The sequence below is a fragment of the Triturus cristatus genome, chromosome 1_1 (assembly GCF_964204655.1).
Source record: "Triturus cristatus chromosome 1_1, aTriCri1.1, whole genome shotgun sequence".
Lineage (NCBI taxonomy): Eukaryota > Metazoa > Chordata > Amphibia > Caudata > Salamandridae > Triturus > Triturus cristatus.
Window position 1 is genome coordinate 1,155,619,279 of NC_140579.1, and position 22,079 is coordinate 1,155,641,357.

The 22,079-nt window shown below is 45.0% G+C and overlaps 1 protein-coding gene across 3 annotated transcripts in view; it reads left to right on the plus strand.

The window, feature by feature from the left end:
- Positions 1-22,079, plus strand: part of LOC146871773 (S-adenosylhomocysteine hydrolase-like protein 1) — a 906,307-nt gene that overhangs the window by 627,323 nt on the left and 256,905 nt on the right. For all 3 annotated transcript variants that reach the window (XM_085651314.1, XM_085651321.1, XM_085651329.1), the window contains exons 4-5: positions 16,169-16,269; positions 17,536-17,638. In XM_085651314.1, the coding sequence (XP_085507440.1) occupies positions 16,169-16,269; positions 17,536-17,638 (204 nt within the window). The remainder of the gene's footprint in view (positions 1-16,168; positions 16,270-17,535; positions 17,639-22,079) is intronic.

The window sequence follows — 22,079 nt, forward strand, 5'->3', positions numbered from 1 at the left end:
TTTAACAATTTTGTATTTTTTTTGATTTTTTTAGAGCAGCAAAAAAAAACGGAATGAAAAACTGTTCAACAGGAACAAAAACAAAAAATGAAAAACATTATGGGGTGGAGCATGTGTGCTGCTGTATTTTGTTCTATATTAAGTTAATGCTGCTCTCACCATAACAGAGAACAACATTGCACACATTGCACCGTATATGAACCTTCTGGAACAGAGGGTGGATATCCAGAGGTCTTGAAGCAGGTGAATCTGCGGCCGCAGATGATGTGCTCGGCTGAGCAGCTGGAGGGTTGTCTCTTGTGGCTCTTCTAGACTCACGTGCATAAGCCACAGGATGCACTGTTTGGAAGTGCCTCAACATAGAATGAATACTAAAGGGGTATTTTTTTTTTGGATCTCCTCTAGATAAGACAACTCCACAAACAGTGCATGTGACTTTTGGGGCATTCACCTTCTTCTGGCCCTCTGGAAAAGTAAAGAACTTCGATATGAATGAGTCCTTTTGTTTTCTCTGCCTTCGTGGCACAAAGGTCTCCTCTTCACTCCCTGATGAAGATTGCTGTTCTGCCATTTTCACATACTGGAAAAGCTGTTCAGCTCCTTCTCCCAGGAAATAAGAAGAAATAATGAGGGGAGTGGGTGTGGTGTTTGAAGATTCTGGAACTGAAACTACTATGAACCAATGAAAAGTGTTGTTTCGTAATCACATGACTTGCCGTGCGCGCACGGAGCACGCACGCATGCGCACACGGAGCACGCACGCATGCGCACACGGAGCACGCACGGAGCACGCACGGAGCACGCACGCATGCGCACACGGAGCACGCACGCATGCGCACACGGAGGGAGTGCGCGCACCCTGTGCGCACCGCGAAAAACCCTAAAAAAAAAACTGTTTATAAGTTTATGGAAGATATCAACTATGCTGTTCAACTTTATCCAAATTAAAAAAAAAAGAGCTGAGCCATTCCATATTACAGGATACAGTCAATCTATAACTATATATATAGGTAGTTTATTGTAAAATAAATATATATAAAATATAATAATACATACATAAATTAGCATTTAAAAAAACTTGCAAATTCAGTAAAAAAAAACATAGGTTTCACACACGTTATGGTTAGGAATTAGCATTTAAAAAACCTTTGAAATTCACTGAAAAATCCATAGGTTTCACACACGTTATAGTTAGGAATTAGCATTTAAAAAGCCTTGCAAATTCACTGAAAAAACCATAGGTTTCACACACGTTATAGTTAGGAATTAGCATTTAAAAAACCTTGGAAATTCACTGAAAAAACCATAGGTTTCACACATGTTATAGTTAGCTGGACATTTCACTCGTACAAAACCATTGAAATTCCCCCGTTATAGTTAGTTCAGCTAACCATAACTCGCGCGCCCGCAATCCACTGCTGATGACGTCACATATTACATCACTCATGACATGGTCAGTGACATCACTCATGACATCACTGATGACATCTCAAATGACATCACTGATGACATCACTGAATTCAGAAGGACGCATATTCACATATGCAAGGAAATTGCATCTACTTAAACAACAGGATAAGCTTGACTCAGTAACCAATACATCAGGAAGTATGTCATCTTTGGGATCAACAGATATGAGTGAGAACAAGGTGCAACACGTCCCAAGTGCAATTTTTTAGGGGAAATGAGGCTGGCATTCCAGCAGAAAAATTGGGAGAAAAACATGGTGGCGCAATCAGGAACAAATAATCCTAATACTAACATTAGCAGGTAGCCAACACTGGTACTATACTATTGATCATACCAACTTTAGATTGTCTACCGCAATGTCGTTTTGAATTACTATTAATTAACACTCTTTCCTCTTATCACGGCTTTCTTTTCTTTTATGATTACTTTACTCATAACAAGAATTAACTAGCACTAACACATATATCACGAATGCTTTGGTAACACTGGTAAAGGCATTTACAATGTGCATAATTATCGTTTCTGTCATATGGTGACCCATGATGCAATTTGAACTTCAACTCCCAGAATTCAATGGGAGTAATACATGCACAGGATATGACATAAAATATCAGCTGACAGTAGTGTCACCTACCGTGAGAAAGGCCGTCATGGCCGAAACGCGTCGGTACGACAGACTGGGCTCTGTTTAAATACATTTTGAAATTACTGGTTCCAGAGTGCAGCGTCTTTTGTTAGAAAATTGAACTTGGCCTGGGTTTGGCCCAACGCTCGCACCCGCTGTTGTGCGATCCGGCACTAAACCACATTGGATCAAATATACATATATTCATATAATTTTGTAGGATAATAAAAACAACAAAATTACCCTGAATTTCTGTATAAAATGAAGAATGAATAGGTGGACATTAACATTTATTTGCACATGAATTTATTTGTATTTGCACTGTCACTATCGTCACTATTTTGAATGTAATTTTTTTTTTTTTAACAAACTACATTGACCATAATGCAAAGCGAGCACAACCAGGATGTGAGGTAACATCATGTGATTGAATTTAAATGTGGAAACTGTATTGCGTTACTACCCGTGAACAAGGTCTGTGGACAGACTGAAACGCGTAGGGTTACGAACCTGTCAGGAAATGCCATTGCCTGAATAAACATCATATTGATAAAATCAATTACCAGTGAGTGCGTGTGGAAAGTTTTCTGTGAAGGAGACATTGGGAATATGTTTTAACGGCTGGCTCTGCCGTCTCCACTAACCGCACCGTTGAGAGCGCTGAGCGCTGTATGCTGAAAAGGGAGCTATCGCTGTGTATATATATATATATATATATATATTCAGTGAAAAAACCATAGGTTTCACACATGTTATAGTTAGCTGGACATTTTACTGATAAAAAAACAATGAAATTCCCCCGTTATAGTTAGTGCAGGCAATTATAACTCACGCGACCGCAATCCTCTGCTGATGCTAATACTGTATTTAGACACTTATTTGCCCATGTCTTCTTCCATTAAATTTTAGCTATACATATATTACAAATATTTTTTTTTCATAAAGACACATATGTCATCAGCAGAGGATTGCGGTCGCGTGAGTTATAGTTGCCTGCTTCGCGCACCGTGCGCACATGGAGGACATATGATGCGCTTCGTTGTGAAAGGTAATATTTTAATTTTTCAATTAAGACATATGCCATGCACAAATGGTGGCCTTCGCGCACCATTTGCGCATGGGGTGGGGAGAGTATGGATATTTTTTTTTTTTAAATAATTTTTACCGTACGCGTACGGTAAGCGTAATCGGCGAAATTATCGAAAAAATTACAATTCCGTTTTTGGCCTTGGGGGATCTTTGGGGACTCCCTCAAAATGGCTAGGTGCTTAGGAGCTGTCTAAACAGCCCCTTTACATGTTTTTGGCCTTTGTTTTTTAACCCACTCTCAGAGTGCGAGAGAGAAAATGGCGGCCGCCACTTCCTGGTTTCGACCGATTCGAATGTTTACTAAGATCTAACAGCCAATCAGATTCGCGCTCGCGCACGGCACCGTACGCGTACGGTAAGCTTACCGTAAGCGCACCGTAAGCGCACCGTAAGCTGCCACAGATATATATATTGATTTAAATGCTATTTTCTCAGGAACTACTGAACAGATTTACACCAGACCTACAAAAGGCACTTCCTTGACCTGAGGACTACCTCTCTGCCAAATTTCAAGTAACTCTGTTCAGCCGTTCGGGCTGTAGCTGTGTCTAAAGGTCCTATGGAAAAATGCATGGGAAAAACGCGTTTTGGGACCCCCCTTTTTTCTCAGCCCCCGCTTGACGAATCCCCCCAAGACTTTCAGGGTAGGAGCGGAGCGTAGCGCCCCACCTATTTTGAAAATTTCGTGAGGATTCGTCGACCGGCGCCAAAGTTATTCCAAATAGAATGTTGCGGTTTTCCTATGGAAACAGGGTCCTAACTATAACTACCTACTGGCGACCGCCAGTAGGTAATATATATATATATATATATTTTTTTTTTTTCACTGAAAAAACCATAGGTTTCAGGCCTGATATAGTTAGGGATTAGCATTTAAAAAACCTTAGAAATTCACAGAAAAACCAATAGGTTTTAGGGGTGTTATACTTAGCTGGACATTTCACTCGAACAAAACCATTGAAATTCCTCCGATATAGTTAGTTGTACTAACTACATCTCGCGCGCCCGCAATCCACTGCTGATTATGTCACATATTACATCATTCATGACATGGTCAGTTACATCACTGATGACATCTCAAATGACATCACTGATGACATCACTGATGACATCATCCAGTGAATGTGGTTTGGTTTGTTATTTAAATATGTATTATATATATATATAGCAATTTGCATTGAAGAAAGAGTGGATATATAAATATCTGGATGGAGGATTTAGTAGCAGTGTGATTGACTGTTTACTTGACTTATTTATAGTGTCTCACTAAATATATTGGATAGTGACTAAACTGTGTGAATATCTGTATCACTTTGTCAGTTGTTGTGTAAACTGCTGCACCAGTTGGTTACTAGCTACGTGAAAGTCTATATTATTTATTGATTAGTTAACTGAGTATTTGTATGGGAGAGTGAATGTGTGTGTGGTTCGGTGGGGGGTGTGGGACTGCCCAAAGATGTGTGAATAGTTGATTCAGTAGGTATATGAAGTTAAAACTACATGTTATAACAGTTTGGGTGAGTGAATATCTTTATGGGTGTGGTGATGAGCCAATATATGTCTCAATGGTACATGTCCAACAAACTAGAAAAATAAAAGCCAGTGTTGTGTCAGTTGTTGTATAAAAATAAGTATACATAAGACTCAGTGATTGTATGAGTGACTGTGGATAACTGTATACTTGTAATAGTGTTTTTATAACACACTAAATATGAGTTATTATCTATATGAATAGATGAAGTGGTGTTCTTATAAGTATGATCCATTGTTTGCATAAGTGAGTAGGATGACTTCATAAGTGATTAGGATGTGTGCTGGTGTGTAATGTCGATATAGGTGTATAAGTATATTTGATAGTGTTCTATTGATCATTGACAGCATGTATGAGTGAATCTATAGGTAGGTGATTAGATGTGTGTATAGATCTAGGAATCACTGAGTGGGTGTTTAGAAACTTGTATTGGTGTGTCAATGGTTTTAAATCTTGCACTCTGTATTTTACAGTCAGTAATGAAAGGTTATACTAGTGTATGATGAGGTGTATCTGATTGTCACGTGGATGATGTCATCAGTGATGTCATTTGAGATGTCATCAGTGATGTCACTGACCATGTCCTGAATGATGTAATATATGATATCATCAGCAGTGGATTGCGGGCGCGCAAGATGTAGTTAGTAAAACTAACTATATCGGAGGAATTTCAATGGTTTTGTTCGAGTGAAATGTCCAGCTAACTATAACACCCCTAAAACCTATTGTTTTTTCAGTGAATTTCTAAGGTTTTTTAAAATGCTAATTCCTAACTATATCAGGCCTGAAACCTATGGTTTTTGTCAGTGAATTTCAAAGGTTTTTTAAATGCTAATTCCTAACTATATCAGGCCTGAAACCTATGGTTTTTTCAGTGAATTTCAATGGTTTTGTAAATGACAATTTTTAATGTATTAATTGTTATACTGATTTTTTTTATACTGATTTACTACATTTTTTTAACTATTTATTTTTAGATTTTTTTTAATTACATTATAACTACATTATACATTACAATACAAAATATACTTTCTCAGAATGAGTTACTTTAGTTTAAATACTTTGCAAATAGGCAATAGACTTTTAAGTACAGTAGTTACAGTTGTTGCAATGGACAACACAATTTCAAACACAATGCAACATTGAGCTCAATGTGAATTTCTAGTCAAATGCAATTAGTTACTTTATGGATTACTTTTCTAACCACAGGACTGGATCCTAGATTCAGTCCTTGGACATCTCCTGTAAACAGTTGAGTAAAAGCGTTTTGGTTACAGTAGTGATTTTTAAGGAATATTATTGTATTTTAAAAGTTGACACTTAGAAATTTTTTCACATATAATCACCAATGTTATCCTATGGCAGAAAATTCACTTAGCAGGTAAGTAGTGTTATCGTTACTTTTTCTTACTCAGTGGTGGATCCTGGATCCAGCACTGGTGAATCTCCTGTAAACAGTTGAAAGAATGTGTTTAAGTCATACAGACGATTTTTTAGGAATATGTTTGTGAAAATAGACAGAAACCTTTCTGCTGAAAACCACACAATGGATTCCTATGGAAGGAAATACAAGTTACTGGTAAGTACGCTTAGAATTACTTTCCAGGGTCAGTGCTGGTCTAACAGATGCAGCACTGGGTTCTCTCCTGATAACAGGTGAGTAAATCGGAATTCGGAGTTCGGCTGATTTTAGAGGAATATTTGTACGTTTCAAAAATGGACAGTTAGAACTTTTCTGCTGAAAACCACACAATGGATTCCTATGGAAGGAAATACAAGTTACTGGTAAGTACGCTTAGAATTACTTTCCAGGGTCAGTGCTGGTCTAAAAGATGCAGCACTGGGTTCTCTCCTGATAACAGGTGAGTAAATCGGAATTCGTAGTTTGGCTGATTTTAGAGGAATATTTGTACGTTTCAAAAATGGACACTTAGAAACTTTTCTGCTGAATACCACACAATGGATTCCTATGGAAGGAAATACAAGTTACTGGTAAGTGCGCTTAGAATTACTTTCCAGGGTCAGTGCTGGTCTAAAAGATGCAGCACTGGGTCCTATCCTGATAACAGGTGAGTAAATCGGAATTCGTAGTTCGGCTGATTTTAGAGCTCCGTGGCGCTTAGTGGAGGTACCTGGTGGGCTAGTTGGCCCCTAGGGGACCTCTGGATTGAAGAGGAATGAATTCCCCAACTTAAAACGCGCCACAGGGCGTGTTTGCACATATATCACCTCAGGCCCCGCCCCCTACCTTCACCACTGTGCAAACGCGCCCCATGGCGCGTTTTAAGTTGGGGAATTAAGTCCCCTTGAATCCTGAGGTCCCCTGGCGGCCAACTAGCCCACCAGGTACCTCCAGTAAGCGCCACGGAGCTGCGTTGCAGAGAGGTGTAAAAAGGGGCGTGGCCTCATTACACCTCTCTGCGACGCAGCCCCCTGGCGCATATTGGAGGTTCCTGGTGGGCTAGTTGTCCCCCAGGGAACCCCAGTATTCAAGTATTCAAGGGGAATTAGTTCCCCTCTGCAAACGAGCCAGGGGGCGCGTTTGAAGAGTGGTGCAAGGAGGGGGCGTGGCCTCCGGCCCGATCCAGTTTTTTTTTTTAAGAAGGGGGGGCTGTGTAGCCCCCCTTCTTTTTCTAATTTATTGGCCCCTAGGGTCCCCATCCCCCAGGGCCTACCCCCAATTTTTTTTTTTTTAAATCGAGAAGGGGGCCCCTTGGCCCCCCCCGAGGCCATAATTTGCGCCGGGGACCCCTTCCCCCGGGGCATGGCCCTTTTATTTTTAATGTTTTAGCAACCCTCCTCCTGTGGCCACTTATGGCCCCGGGGACCCCATCCTCCGGGGCAGTTTTTTTTTTTTTTGCAATTGTTTTTAAATGTTTTTAGGAAGGGGGCCGCGTGGCCCCCCTCCGGGGCTATTACTAGCCCCGGGGACCCCATCCCCCGGGGCTGGCCCTCTTCGCTGGGGGCCATGGGGGGTCCCCAATCACCCCACAGTCCCAGCCGGCTCCCCGCCTCCTGCAGGAGCCGGCATTGCTTTTCCACATGGGGAGCAGCTAACATGCTGCTCCCCATGTGGAAAAGCAATCTGCTTTGCTTCATTGAAGCGAGAGCAGGTTTCCCTGCTCTCGCTTCAATGAAGCAAAACAGTTTGCAATGGCAGAGTGGAAGCCGCGAGGCTCCCGCCCTGCCATTGCAAACAGCAGTGTCCCGGGGTGGGCACCCTGGGACACTGCAGGAGCCGGCACTGGTGGTTGGCGGTCCCCAGTGCCTGTACATGGCTCCAGGAGGGGGGCCGCGCGGCCCCCCCTCCCACATTTTAAAGTTAGGTTGGCGGTCCCCGGGGCTGGGGGGCCTGAGGGCCCTCCCACCCATTATAAAGAAGCCCCGGGGTGTGGCCGTCCCCGGGGCAATGTGGGGGGATTGGGACCCCCCACACTTAATTTTTCAATATGCCCCTGGAATTTGGGCCCCCGGGGGCAAATTAGCATATGTAGCAAATATGCTAATTTTGTTTTCGATCGGCAGGATGCGCGCATCCAGAGCGCATCCTCCCGTTTTTTTTTTGTTTTAAAAAAAAAAAAAAATGTTTGGCCTTGGGGGTCCTTGTGGGACCCCCTGAGCAGGCCTAGGGGGTCAGGGTGTTTCTACCCTGCCCCTTTTTCGTGTTTTGCGACGTTTTTTGGGGGGTTTCTTGTGCCTCGGTTCTGACGAGGCACAAGATGGCTGCCAACACTTCCTGATTCAGAGTGTTGGCAGCCAATTAAAATTCAGCTCGTGATCGGGAGGGTGCGCGGATCCTCCGAGGCCATAGATACATATGTACTTTTAACTCTAATTTTCTCAGGAACTACTGAACGGATTTACACCATTTAAGCAAAAGGCACGAGTCTGAACTGAGGACTACCTCTTTGCCAAATTTGGTGTAATTCCGTTCAGCAGTTCGGGCTGCAGCTGCGGCTAAAGATCCTATGGTAAAATGCATGGGGAAAACGCGTTTTGGGACCCCCTTTTTTCTCGGCCCCCGCTTGACGAATCGCCGTGAAATTTTCAGGATAGGAGCGGACCGGAGCTGGCCAAAAGTTTGGAAAATTTCGCAAAGATTCGTCAATCGGCGCCAAAGTTATTCCAAATAGAATGTTGCGGATTTCCTATGGAAAATAGGTCCTAACTATATCTACCTACTGGCGACTGCCAGTAGGTAATATATACATATATATATATATATATATATGTGTGTGTGTGTGTGTGTGTGTATATATATATATATATATATATATTCTCTACTGCTTTCCTCTCGGTGAAGTTAAAAACCAAACTGCATCGCAGGGATAGATATTTCTAATGTTATTATTATTATTTCTCCATTTAGTGCAAGTAAGCAACGACAGTTAACCCCTTCGATGCTGCGCAGATTCCGCCGCTGTGCTGACGGAATCTTGCGCGGGCGTGGTCATGACGGAATGGTTCCGTCATGAGCACAGCTCAACCGTGGGTCATGACGGAACCATTCCGTCATGAGCACCGAAGGGGTTAACTTGTTTCGGCGTTTGCCTTCTACAGGACCGTAGATATATATAGTCACACACACACAGACTCACACACACTAAAAAGTATATTAAGATAATCTTAATCTATTTATTATCATATAAAGTAGAGATATGTAAGTTACACCCACATCTGTAGCATATATTAACCACTTGATAAACACAATCGTTACAAAATAATCATTTAAGTCTGTGCCCTCTTTTCCTTCAGAATAATGTTGGATAGTCTTACAACCAATTTGTGAGTTTCACACTAATATAGTATGATATAGCAGTCTTTGGGTAGCTCGTTGAAGATGAAGGAAGAAGTGCATGTGAATTATATTTCAGTGATGGATGGTGTTTGCAGTCAGTCTGTAGTGATGAGGTCTGTTATATTGTCTGTGCGGCCCACAGCTGATTAGGCATCGATGTGCATAAGTTGTATTTGTTACTATTTGGTGGTATGGGTTGGATAGGAGATGTAGATGAGCTTATAGGCCTATATTGTGTTGTTGAGGTTGATTTGTTTTGCAGAGGCAAGAGGGTGAGTAACGTTACTTTACTCTGTGCAGTAGGGAAGGTATAGGCCCAAAGACATTTCCAATATGAATAATAGGTAGATGCAACCGTAGAGAAAGCTAGGTTTCTTCCCTTTAAACTTACATTTTTCCCCCCTAAGGAATTCTCCTTATCATACCCATCTACACAATCCTTTCTCAAAATGTTGTGGATTATCACGGTTCTAAAAAATAAATCCCCTCCGTTAACTCACCCTGGACTATGCATATATAATTACATTGTTGAAGACGCTATTTCTGCCGTTTCTCTCTTCTCATTATAATTTAAGGGTACGATTTTATTTTTGCACCTCTTACAACTCTTTGCTACCTATTGGTTTACAAATTACTCTAGGATCATCTCGGCTACATTTCCACTTCTGAAAGTTAGGACTATGAGGAAGAGGTCTGCACTAGAGAAGGGCTGTAACAAGTGTGCATTGCATCCTTTTGTTTGGATTCAAATGTGTCTTGGAATACATTAAGCATGAAGAGCTCAAAGTGGAAGAAGGATTCAAAAAAGGGAGGAAGGTAAGGAAGGGAGCAGAGCCATAGGACAGGTGAGATTGTAGTGAAGAGAGAAGGAAAGAAGGAGATGAGTGGTGGCAGAAAGGGGAGAGGATATAGCCTTACAGCTAGAGTGGTCGACCCTATAGCTGGGAACCAGGTTCGAGTCTCGGCAGTGACGCTCAAAATCATGTGATTCTGTGCAAATCACTTAATCTCCCTGCGCCTAACAAAAACGAATGTGTCCACCTGTAACCAAACTGGTGCTCATGTAAAGCGCTCTGATACCTGATATCTTCAGGTCAAGTTCACGCTATATAAAATGTAATAGTTAGCGGTCTAGTCGTCGACTAGACCGCAGCACCGCATCCGCAGGCCAGGCGTGGCCTGCGGGGATCTAATAAAAGGGACTGCCCGCTCGCAGTCGAGGTGACTCCCACTAATAGCAACGTGTGGGCCTCATCATTATCAGCGCTGCCATACCTGCACGCGTGATAGGCAATCGGAGGCCCAGGAAGCGCCCCATTACACTGGCGACGAGCTGGGGGATCGGGACATGCGCACCGGCCGTCGCACACCTCACCGCGCGGCCAGACAAAGAAGACGGAGCGGACGATTGGTGCGGGCGCACACGCGTGCACCGGGCCTAGTGGAAGAACACCCGGCCGGCCGAATCACAGGCAACGAAGAGGAACACGGTGAGTGCACTCCCACGCGCTCATCCCGTGCATGAAGCCAAGACAGCAGCAAAGGGGAAAGCTCAACAAAACCACCACACTCAGACAACCCTGCACAAGGCCCCAGCAGCGTGAGGGACACGCAGGAGAACTGCACACGAGGCCAGCCCAGCAATAAAGGAAAAAAAAAGAGGGAAAAAAGAAAGGAAGGACAATTTCACATCAGCCTGTGCAGAAGGCCCCTGCATAGTGGGTGATTTCACAGGGGAGCTGCTGATAGGCACGTATGCCCACAAGACACACCCTGCGGAGCTACTGCCGCGCCCACTGCAAAAGGCCCACATCGCCACGCGCCTACGCAGCACGAAGATGGGCCCTCCGCCCTGTGCCACCACCTCTGCTGAAGCCATCAGGCAAGGGAGGAGTAAGTCACTTGTCCCAACATACCTAGTGATTTTTGACACCAAGCGCTATGGGGGACAACGACCAAGCGGCAGCACCAGGCCAAACGGCGGCACCGGCCCGCGTACCGTTCCAGCATGCGGCATCAGGGGTCCTACCCCCGTTCAGTGAACTGGAGGACCCCGCGACAGCCTCTCCCCGATGGAAAATCTGGATAGAGCGCCTCAACAACTATTTCATCGTAACCCGGGAGACAGATGAAGCAATAAAAAGATCCCTGCTACTGCACTACACGGGAGACAAAATCTTCAAACTATTCAAGCACTTGCCCAACACAGGAGCTGCGGCTGACTATAATGCGGCGGTAGCCGTGCTGGACGCCCATTTCGACCCGCAGTTGAACCCAGATTTCGAACGGTTCAAATTACGCCAAGCACGGCAGAGAGAGGGAGAGTCAATGGACGCATTCTATGCACGACTTCGTGAACTCGCCAGCACGTGTACGGAAGATGACCAGCCGAAAGAGATCTGTGCACAACTGATGCAGGGGTGTCGGCATAAGACGCTGAGGGGGCTCATCCTGCGCCAACCGAAGATCGCGCTCGAAGACATGCTGATACTGGTGAGATCACACGACCTGTCGGCAGCCAGGGCAAACAAGATTGACCAAGCGCTAATCAAGCCCCATGGACGGTCTGACAATATTAAGATGGAGCGTGCAGACGCCATCCGAGCTAAGCAAAAAGGGGACTCGTTCAGGAGACCGAAGCCGGAAACGTCCAAGCCAAGGTGCGGATACTGTGGACATGAACCACATGCCGCAAAAGACTGCCCCGCGCAAGGAAAGACGTGCACCAACTGCGGAGTAACCAACCACTTCGCCACTGTGTGCAGGAGGCGCGCCAGAGGTCGTGACTTCCGGAACTAAAGACCCCCAACGCGGGCAGTGCGACAACTGTCAGTGACAGAATCGACGCCACCGGAAGACACGCAAAGTAAGGGCAGGAGATACAAAGAACCGAGTGAAGACTCTTCAGTCGACTATGACAGAGAAGCATACCTGATCTTGTTTGCGCGGGAACTCAAGCAACGCCGCAGGCCTCAGCCAACGTGCATGATTCAAGTGGCGGGAACAGAAATAAAGGCAGTCATTGACACTGGAGCAACGGTTAACGTTATGGGCCTCCAGCAGTATCGCCGCCTACGGCCATGCCCACCAGTGACGCCATCCAAGACCAGAATCTACGCCTACAGGGCGGACACTCCACTCCCGTTAAAAGGGAAGATTGTAGTTCCCATCAAGGCAGACTACCTCGAAGTAACAACAACAATCCCCATCATCGATAGGGAATTGGACACTACTGAGCAGCCACACTGCAGAAGATCTCGGACTCATTTCGTTCACAAGGAGAATCCAGTCTCACCAAGCGGAGGAGCTACTCAGTCAATTCCCCGAATTGTTCCAGGGGCTCGGACGCATCAGATGTAACCCTGTCAAATTACACATTGACAAAACAGTTGCCCCAGTCGCGCTGCAGCATAGAAGGGTCTTATTCCACCTGCGGCCGCTAGTAGAAAAAGAGTTAGAGACTCTGGAAAAACAAGGCGTCATCGAAAAAGTGTCGGGACCGACGCCTTGGGTGTCCCCGATGTTTATCGCGGAAAAGCCAAAGCAGCCAGGAGCCATACGCCTCTGTATCGATATGAGGCTGCTGAACAAAGATATACGAAGGGAACGTCACATCACGCCAACGATGGATGACATCATCGCGGATGTGAATGGGTCCAAATGGTTCTCAAAAATTGACTTGAACGCAGGATACCACCAGCTTCCATTATCAAAAGAAAGCCGTTACATCACCACCTTCAGCACCCATCTAGGGTTACGGAGATACAAAAGGCTCAACTTCGGAATATCTTCGGCGGCAGAAGTATTCCAAAACACAATACGAGAAATGCTATCAGGATTACCTGGAGGGCTAAACGTCAGCGACGATATTTTAATCCACTCGGAGACGGCCGCGGATCACTACAAACATCTCCGCAACACGCTGAAACGCCTCAGTGAACATGGAGCCACCCTACACAAGGACAAATGCCAGTTCTTTCAGCCGTCCCTGGAGTTTTTTGGGTACGTGTTCAACCAAGAAGGCATCCAAGTGGACCCGAGGAAATCGCAGGCCATCAAAGACGCACCCGCGCCGACAACACCGACGGAAGTGCGTAGCTTTCTAGGCATGGCTACGTACTGCGGGAGATTCATCCCAGGACTGGCCACCCGAGCGGAACCCCTGCGGGCCCTCATGAGTGCAGATGCAAAGTGGCAATGGGGACCGAAAAAAGAGGAGGCATTTCAAGGAATAAAGGATGCCCTTCTGGGAGAAGCCACGTTGGCATACTTTGATCCAGCTAAAAGAACGGAAGTGCTCGTCGATGCAAGCCCAGTAGAGCTCGGCGCGGTACTGGCCCAAGAACACGAACCGGGCCGCTGGGCAGCCCTGTCATTCGCCAGCAAGTCTCTAACACCCACAGAGACTAGATACGCCCAAGTCGAGCGAGAAGCGTTGGCCATCAAGTGGGCTTGCAACCACTTCCATCTATACCTAAAAGGACAACCGTTCACCAGCCCCTCGTTCCGCTCTTTAAAGGGACAGCGCCTCACCCCCCTCCGTGTATTGAGAGATGGGCGGTCCAGCTACAGCCGTACGAAATGGAAGTGATATCGCGGCCGGGAGCCAAAAACCCTGCAGACTTTTTGTCCAGGCACCCCATCCCGGTCGAGCACAGGACCACACCGAAGACGCGGAACACTATGTTCACTTGGTATCCACTGCGGCCTGTCCCCAGAACATGACCCTGGAAGACGTCAAAGAAGCGGCCACCACTGATGCGGTATATACCTGGACCCTGCAAGCAGTCCAAGAAGGGTCGTGGACAAACTACCTGCGGCAAGCCAACTCCTGGAGCCAAGAGGAGCATGAACACCTGACGAAGATGTGGCAGATACGGAACGAACTCAGCGCCACAAGTGACGGGATCCTGCTAAGAGGGCCCAGGCTAGTGATACCGCAAGCCCTGAAACACAGTGCGACTCAATTGGCCTACGGAGGGCATCAAGGAATAACCTAAATGAAGGCACGAATGAGGGAGAAGGTTTGGTTCCCAGAGCTAGACAAAATGGTGGAAGAATATGTCCGGCGCTGTCCGTCGTGCCAAGTGACCAGTGGCCCGGAAAGACCGGTTCCGGTGATCACCGAAGACGCGTGCACCGTCCCTTGGTCCAGAGTGGGCATAGACTTCGGGAGTTTCCCCGGAGGGAAGCACACGCTAGTACTCGTAGACGCCTTCTTGAAATACCCCATAATAGAGCCAGTTGCATCCACGGCGTTCAACCACGTGGGACCCATCCTGGAAAAAGTGTTTGCTATGTTCGGGTTCCCCCACGAGATACGCAGCGACAATGGACCACCATTTCAAGGTGCCTAGTTTGCCACTTTTCTAAGACAGAGAGGAATACACCACCGACGAGTAACCCCTCAGTGGCCACAAGCCAATGGCGACGTTGAACGTTTTATGCGCACGCTAAACAAGATGTTTCGCATAGCGGGAGTTGAACAAGTGGACCCGGAAAAGAGGCTCCATGAATTCTTGCGGGAATACCGGAGCACACCCCACTGCACCACCCAGAGGAGCCCGTGGGCACTGATGCTCCATGGCCCAAGAAGAGATCTACTTCCCACCTGCCCGGGGTGGTCACCACCCCCTTTTGAGGCCGAGAACGCGCAAGACCGGAGAACCTGCCGGAACCAACAAGTAAGCCTCCGTCGCCGGGCCACACCAAGAACACTCCGCACGGGGGCTACCGTCCTTCTGCAAGACCGTCGCCCCGAAGGGAAGTTCAAAACGAACTACGAACCGGGGACCTGGACAGTCACTGCAAACCGTGGGACCATGGTAACCGCTCAAAGAGGAGGAGAGGAGGTGTCCTTGAATGTTTCATGGTTCAAAGAAGTCCCAACGGAACACCCTGGGGGGCCCGCTGATCAACAACCAGATGGTACAAATACTCAAGCACCAGAGACCACCGAGACCAACACCGTGATGCCGTCCGGTTCAGCGCCAGAGAGCGGGACTCCCAACAGACCGCGGCTGCGGGGCTGTCCACAAAGGTACAGCCTGAGACCGAACCCTCGCCCGAGTCAGCACCTGAAGGGCTTTGCCTACTGAGGACATCCGGTCCCCGCATATGGAGTCCACGCAAGTACCAACACCTATGTGTTTTAACTGTCTGAACTGTTTGAGTTGTTTTGTTTCATTGACCAAGTTGGATAGGGATGTAATAGTTAGCGGTCTAGTCGTCGACTAGACCGCGGCACCGCATCCGCAGGCCAGGCGTGGCCTGCGGGGATCTAATAAAAGGGACCGCCCGCTCGGGGGCGAGGTCACTCCCAATAGTAGCAACGTGTGGGCCTCATCATTATCAGCCCTGCCATACCCGCACGCGCGATAGGCAATCGGGAGCCCAGGAAGCGCCCCATTACATAAAACTCTTTAGAAAAAGAGAAAGCAAGAAACATAAAAAGAATGTGTAAGAGAGTGATAACGAGCAGCAATGGGACAGGACAAAAGGAAAGACGTGAGGAAAGAGGAGCAAAGAATTAAAAGAGAAAATGTAGGAGCTATTACAGACTTGGTTGGGAACAAGGGGCATGAGGAACAGGTTTCAGAGGATTAATCTTGCTACTAATGTGTGTTGGACCCTAAATTTTCTTTTTCTTTTGTAGACATGTTGGCTCTAATTTCTCTACGGAAGCGAGCCCAAGGAGAGAAACCTCTAGCTGGGGCTAAAATCGTCGGCTGCACTCATATAACAGCCCAGACTGCAGTGAGTACTCAAAGCACAGGGGTAGGGTGTTCTCTGGAGGGAAGGGGGCTGGATGGACTTAGGAAGCATGGCTCTGGTTCACTGCTGGCTGTTACAGTATAGGTTGGTACTCTGCTAGATCTAAGAGAAATTGGCTAATCTAGCCCTCTCATAGCCATAGGAAGACAGGAATGGTATTGGGATGCCAAGGGGTGGGATGAGTGGTCTGCTTCTCTGCTGAACTGTGGGAGCAGCTTGAATATGTGCTAATGGGCATTTAAAATAAATGGAAGGGAGTTAGTTACCTGCAAAGGTGTGGTGGCATTTGCCCCCAATTATCAGACTAAAGTCTAAGAAGTAGAGTAGGCTTGGTGGCCATGGATTAGACTGAGAGTGGCTGCCTGGAGTGACATGGATGTGTGAAAGGGATTTGGACAGTGGTCAGAAAGCAGGAAAGTGATGCTCCCTGGTATCACAAGGCGACCTAACAAGGTAGGGTGTGACCTGAGTTGGCAACTAGCTAAGAACAGGGGTGACAATTAGTGCCTCATTTGAAGTTTGGCCATACAACCAGCAAGAGGGTCTCCCATTCTCTTGTTGGTTGTACGTGGAATAAGTGTGGTTCACCTCGGGAATCAGATCATTTCTGGGTCAATGGACCGGAAAACATACATCACTAAGACATATCCCCTGGTGATATTGTTTTAGATTGCAAGGTCATCTCCCGTTCATTGCTTCCCTCTTGTTACTATTTTATGTAGACAAGCCAGTTGCTTTCTTCTAAGTGTTCTCGGTTTTATTATTTCTTAGAAGCATTGCTCTATATTTAAGCCCATTCTGCTTTTCTCGTGAACCCATCTGTTTCAGCTTATTTACTTGTTTCGGTCTATTGTCTGTTTTATTCTGTGTGGGCCACCCTCTTCAACTAGACACAAAGCTGTTCAACCAGCTCTCAGCATCTGTTCCGCAGCCTAGTCACTATTGGGTATCCTCCTCACCTACGTCTGTGTAAGGTTATTAATTGCTATCCTGGCTTAGCATGCTTGTGAGACTAGAATGACCCATACTGGAGAAGAGGATAATGGTTCTCTAGCTTGGGAATTCCCTCCTAACTACACTGACATCCTTCCCTCCTTTGAGATGGGAGGTCAATGCTTCTCTACGCTGGTCAGTGTGAACCCAGACTGGGGACCCATTTTTACAGGGAAGTAGCTCACATTTCTTTCTACCTTCATTTGTCTAGTGCAGAGCTGGCTGGCCTCTGAGATACCCTTTTTGCTTTTCTAGGTTCTGATTGAGACCCTGTGTACCCTGGGGGCTCAGTGCCGCTGGTCAGCATGCAACATCTACTCAACGCAGAACGAGGTGGCAGCCGCGCTGGCTCAATCTGGTGTGTATTGCATGGTTCAGAACCCCAATGGAAAATGTAGAGCATGATTTACAATTATGGGGTCATCATTATTATTAATAGGGACTGAATATTTATTTTTCGAGTAAGATTTCAGAACACTTTTGCTGAAGTGAAATATCACTTTCCATAAAATTAAACAGTAACAAGGAATATTACAAATGAGAAATTGTAATAACCACTAACTCTAAAGCACAACTGTGATTCCTAAAACTGTTCACATACTTCCTATTTCAATGCAATTTTAAGGTACAAATAGACATTTAATTACAAGTAAAGAAAATGTATTGCCACTTTCAGGCTGTCACACTTCTCTAGAGTCTCACCGTGCAGTGTCAACCTCTGTTTAGTGTTTTTCTGAGTGAGAAGGCGAAAGTCAAAGGAATTTCTGTTATGGAGTAAGGTTTACCCATTTACCTTCCCCTCATTTTTCCTCTTGTAAGATTGCAGTCTACATTCTAGAACTTTTTGGCAAGTGCATCCATGCATTTGTTTGGAAACGGTTTAGAAAAGAGGACCAGGTAGTCTGTATAGCCTGCTAGACCGTCACACTTCTAAAGATTGTCACATTTGCCAAAAGGTTCCCTCTATGAGCCTGAGGGGAAGAGGGTCAGTCTTGCGCAAGGCCCGTAACTTGAAGCTCCTATCGTAGAAGACAGTCCTCCTTAGTTGCCCTATTTGCAGCCAGAGATTTTGGAGACCTTTTTCACAAGTATGTAAGCAGTTTCAGCAGACTGAACTACTGAACATTCCACCAAAAGAATCATCTGGCACAGTCCATCGAAGAAGGCTAGCTCAAGAGATGTAAGTACGGCAAACAAAAAAAACTTTGAAAAGGTACCCAAATCTCAAATAGGCAAAGAGACACACTTCTGTTACTCCCTAGTAGCAAAGAAGGGGTCCAAGAAATAATACAGACATATTATGATTGTAAAGGATGGAAAGAGAACTTTTGAGAATGATGGCCTTCACTTGGGCTTTTCATAGTGAAATAAAGATAGATTATAATTTATTTGGTTTAAAATGCAAACCATTAAACTGTATTACATATAGAAATACTGTCTGTTAGTGTTAACAAAGTTCTCTGGAGTAATAATTAAAATAATTAAAATATGCAACACATTCTTAAGCAGATATAAAAACACCTAAAAGCGGGATAGGCAGTTATTAAAAAAACAAACAATATATTATTATCATCATTATCCTCATCCAGGTTAAATCCCTTTAAAACACAATACTTCCAACATTGGAGCACTAGATACTTAATATCATATGTGGTAGGAATCCTAGTTCAGCCATACAAAGGTGGCAAGGAGTGCCCCTAAGGAGACCCTTTTATGCCCCAGTAACTATTGAAAACTGCAATTGGCCTCACAAAACAGCAATACTATTTTTTAGTTTTTCATCTAGAAAGTACCACTCATATTGCTTAGTGTTAGACAGACCACAGTATACATAGGTGATGAATTTTCCGTGCAATCACTTAGATAACAAATAGGACAAATCCTTATCCGTGTCAAATATAGCAATCTTTCTCTGTTCTCTCACATCTTTGTCCTTCTTTTGGCATCTGTAAACGACTAGGATTCTGGCCTCAGGGCCCTGCTTCGCTCTCACCAGTGTTTGATGTGGATTAATTTACTGAGTTGCATTTAGATCCTTCCTTTATACCTGAACCATGCTTTGTTGGTTCCTTCATGATTCTACATAACTCTTCAAATCACAGGATCATTTGAAACATAGATTTTGTTTCCTTGTCAAACACTTCGGTGCTCACTTTTTTGGGAGGTGCTTGGCTCCCATTAGGAAACCCCATCTTTGTATGACAGCTAGCCCTTTGTTTTTGGTTTATGTTTTTCTTTTTCACTGTTGTTTTAGTTTCCTTTTATTTCTGATAGGGGAGTTTGGGTTTTATCTCACTCCCCCATGTTCTCTTTGCCATCACGTCACGGCTTAGCCATTCCCATCCCCTTCCTGGCGGGCTTTTTAAAACAAACAGCAACTGACTGCGAAAGGCACACCAAAGGCAAGCCCATATGCGCCCGTCCATGCCTGGAGTGCGCCATGCTGCACAACCCCTGGTAATCTGGAATCAGAATAGGAACATGACGTGCATTTGGTATACTCTTGCATCGCTCTTTTAAATGTATACACAAAAGGTAAGACTCTCCATTGTTGTTTACACAATCTTACAGCACTGGATCTTAGAAATAATGCTACCTGTCTTAATTGAGGGGCTTCTGTGCATGGGATAATTGCCCTCTGTCATTGCCCCGCTTCAAGGGACTCCAGTTTCCTCAAACAGCACCCCATAATGGAGAGCTTGGTGGTCCATGCCTCCACCTTCAAAATTAACCCAACGCATTCCCTACCACTCCACCGGACAGTGAATCTAAAAGGCTGGATAGCTTCTGGAAGAGGATGTTCCCTTCTGCCAGTCTGGCACTGTGGTCGGTGAACACTGCATGCCTCTTGGACCAGTACTTCCATACAATCTGGGACTCGATTGTGCAAGTGCTGCTGATGGTCTCGAATGAGGCCCAAACCATACTCTCTCAAGCAATTGCTGATGGGAGGGACGCAGCCAAGTTCACTATCAGGTGTGGGCTGGATACGACAAACTTGCAGGGCAGAGTGATTTCATTGACTGTGGCTCTTCAGTGCCATAGTCTATGGCTGTGGGTCGGTCCTGGAGCCACTTTGTAAATATATTGACGTCTTCATAAAAGACCTAGCCGTTCACAACCGCAATTATGTATGTGACAGTGGGGACATTATTTCCCAAGTTGAAACAATGCAATTTTCCCCAGAAACTGAATATTTAATGTGTTTGGACATTGAGTCCTTATACACAAATATTCCCCAACTCGAGGGTATTGAAGTCATTAGAAGAGCTCTAGACAAACATCCGGGCCCTGTTATGGTCCCCACTGATTTCATTTTTTAATTGCTGACTAGTTCCCTTACCCGTAATTATTTTGAGTTTGATGGGCAATATTATTTACAGATTAAGGGCACTTCAATGGGGGCTTCCTATGCCCCCAATTTTGCTATTCTGTTTGTTGATGATTTTGAATGTACCTACATCTATGATTTTGTAAACAAACCTTATTTTGATAACGTTCGCCATTGGCGACGTTATATAGATGACATTTTCTTTGTTTGGTCTGGCACAATTCTTGATTTAACTTCCTTTTTGAGTTGGCTAAATCTGAGGTCCACTGACCTAAAATTTACCTCCCATGTCAGCAACAAAGAGGTTGACTTTCTTGATCTAACCATTGCCCCCATGATGGTAAACTAACTACAAAATTGTTCACGAAACCTACTGCGCTGAATACCTGCTGGATTATTCCAGCCATCACCCTAGGGGTCTGAGGTATGGTCTGCCCTTTGGGCAATTTTTGCGTATACGCAGTAATTGTTTTTTTAAGGAGGATTAATTTAGGGAAGCTGAAATTCTGTCATAAAAATTGCAAAATCTAGGCTACCCCAAGAGACTCTTAAAAAGATCGTTAAAGAGAGCATGGTATAACCATCGGGAATTTCTACTTTCTCCTAAGCCACCAAAAACAATGAACCCGCATACCCTGCGTGACGACTTTCAGTACCCAAAGTAACAAAATCACTGCCATCATTAAAAAACATTGGCCGTTAGTTCTATCTAAAGGCATCACGAGTGAACAGCCCCTGTTTTCTTTCAAAAGGGGCAAAAACATTGGAGACCATTTGGTCCGTGCGGCTTTACCAAGCACAGTGACACCTGACTTAACCACATTATGGGTATTGAATAGAATTGTTGGCCATTACAAATGTGGCAATTTTCTGATGTGCGACTCAAGTCTTAACACCAAACAATTAATTCATGGTTCCATTCTCCATGATCTTAGAGATCACACAAATTGCAATACACAAAATGTTGTGTACGCAATTTGGTGTCCGTGCGACCTCATTTATGTGGGACAAACAATGCAAAAAATCAAAACTTGTTTGGGGCAACATAAAAGCCGAATTAGATGTAAAACTGAAAATGCCCCCCTACTGTCTAATTTTTTGGAACACAATCATGCACCATCTGATCTGCGGTGGCAGGTCATTGAAATGATAAAAAACCGCCTAGGGGTGGTAGTATTGCGAGTATCTTGAACAAAACTGAATGTTGTGGGATCCTACGCTGTGATAGCATCCATAAGGGTCTCAACACTCTGGAGGTATTTAATTCCATTATATGTTGCTGACAAAACATCTGAGTGATGGATATTGTTCTCCAACATATGAGCACAACAGATACTGTAAACCAATGTCAATATATCACATTGATATTGATAGGAATAATGTTAGATGTGTTGGTATATGTCTCTCATGATCTGCTCTGGAGCCCAGAAGATAATATCAACTATTGATATCAATTGCAAATAATGGT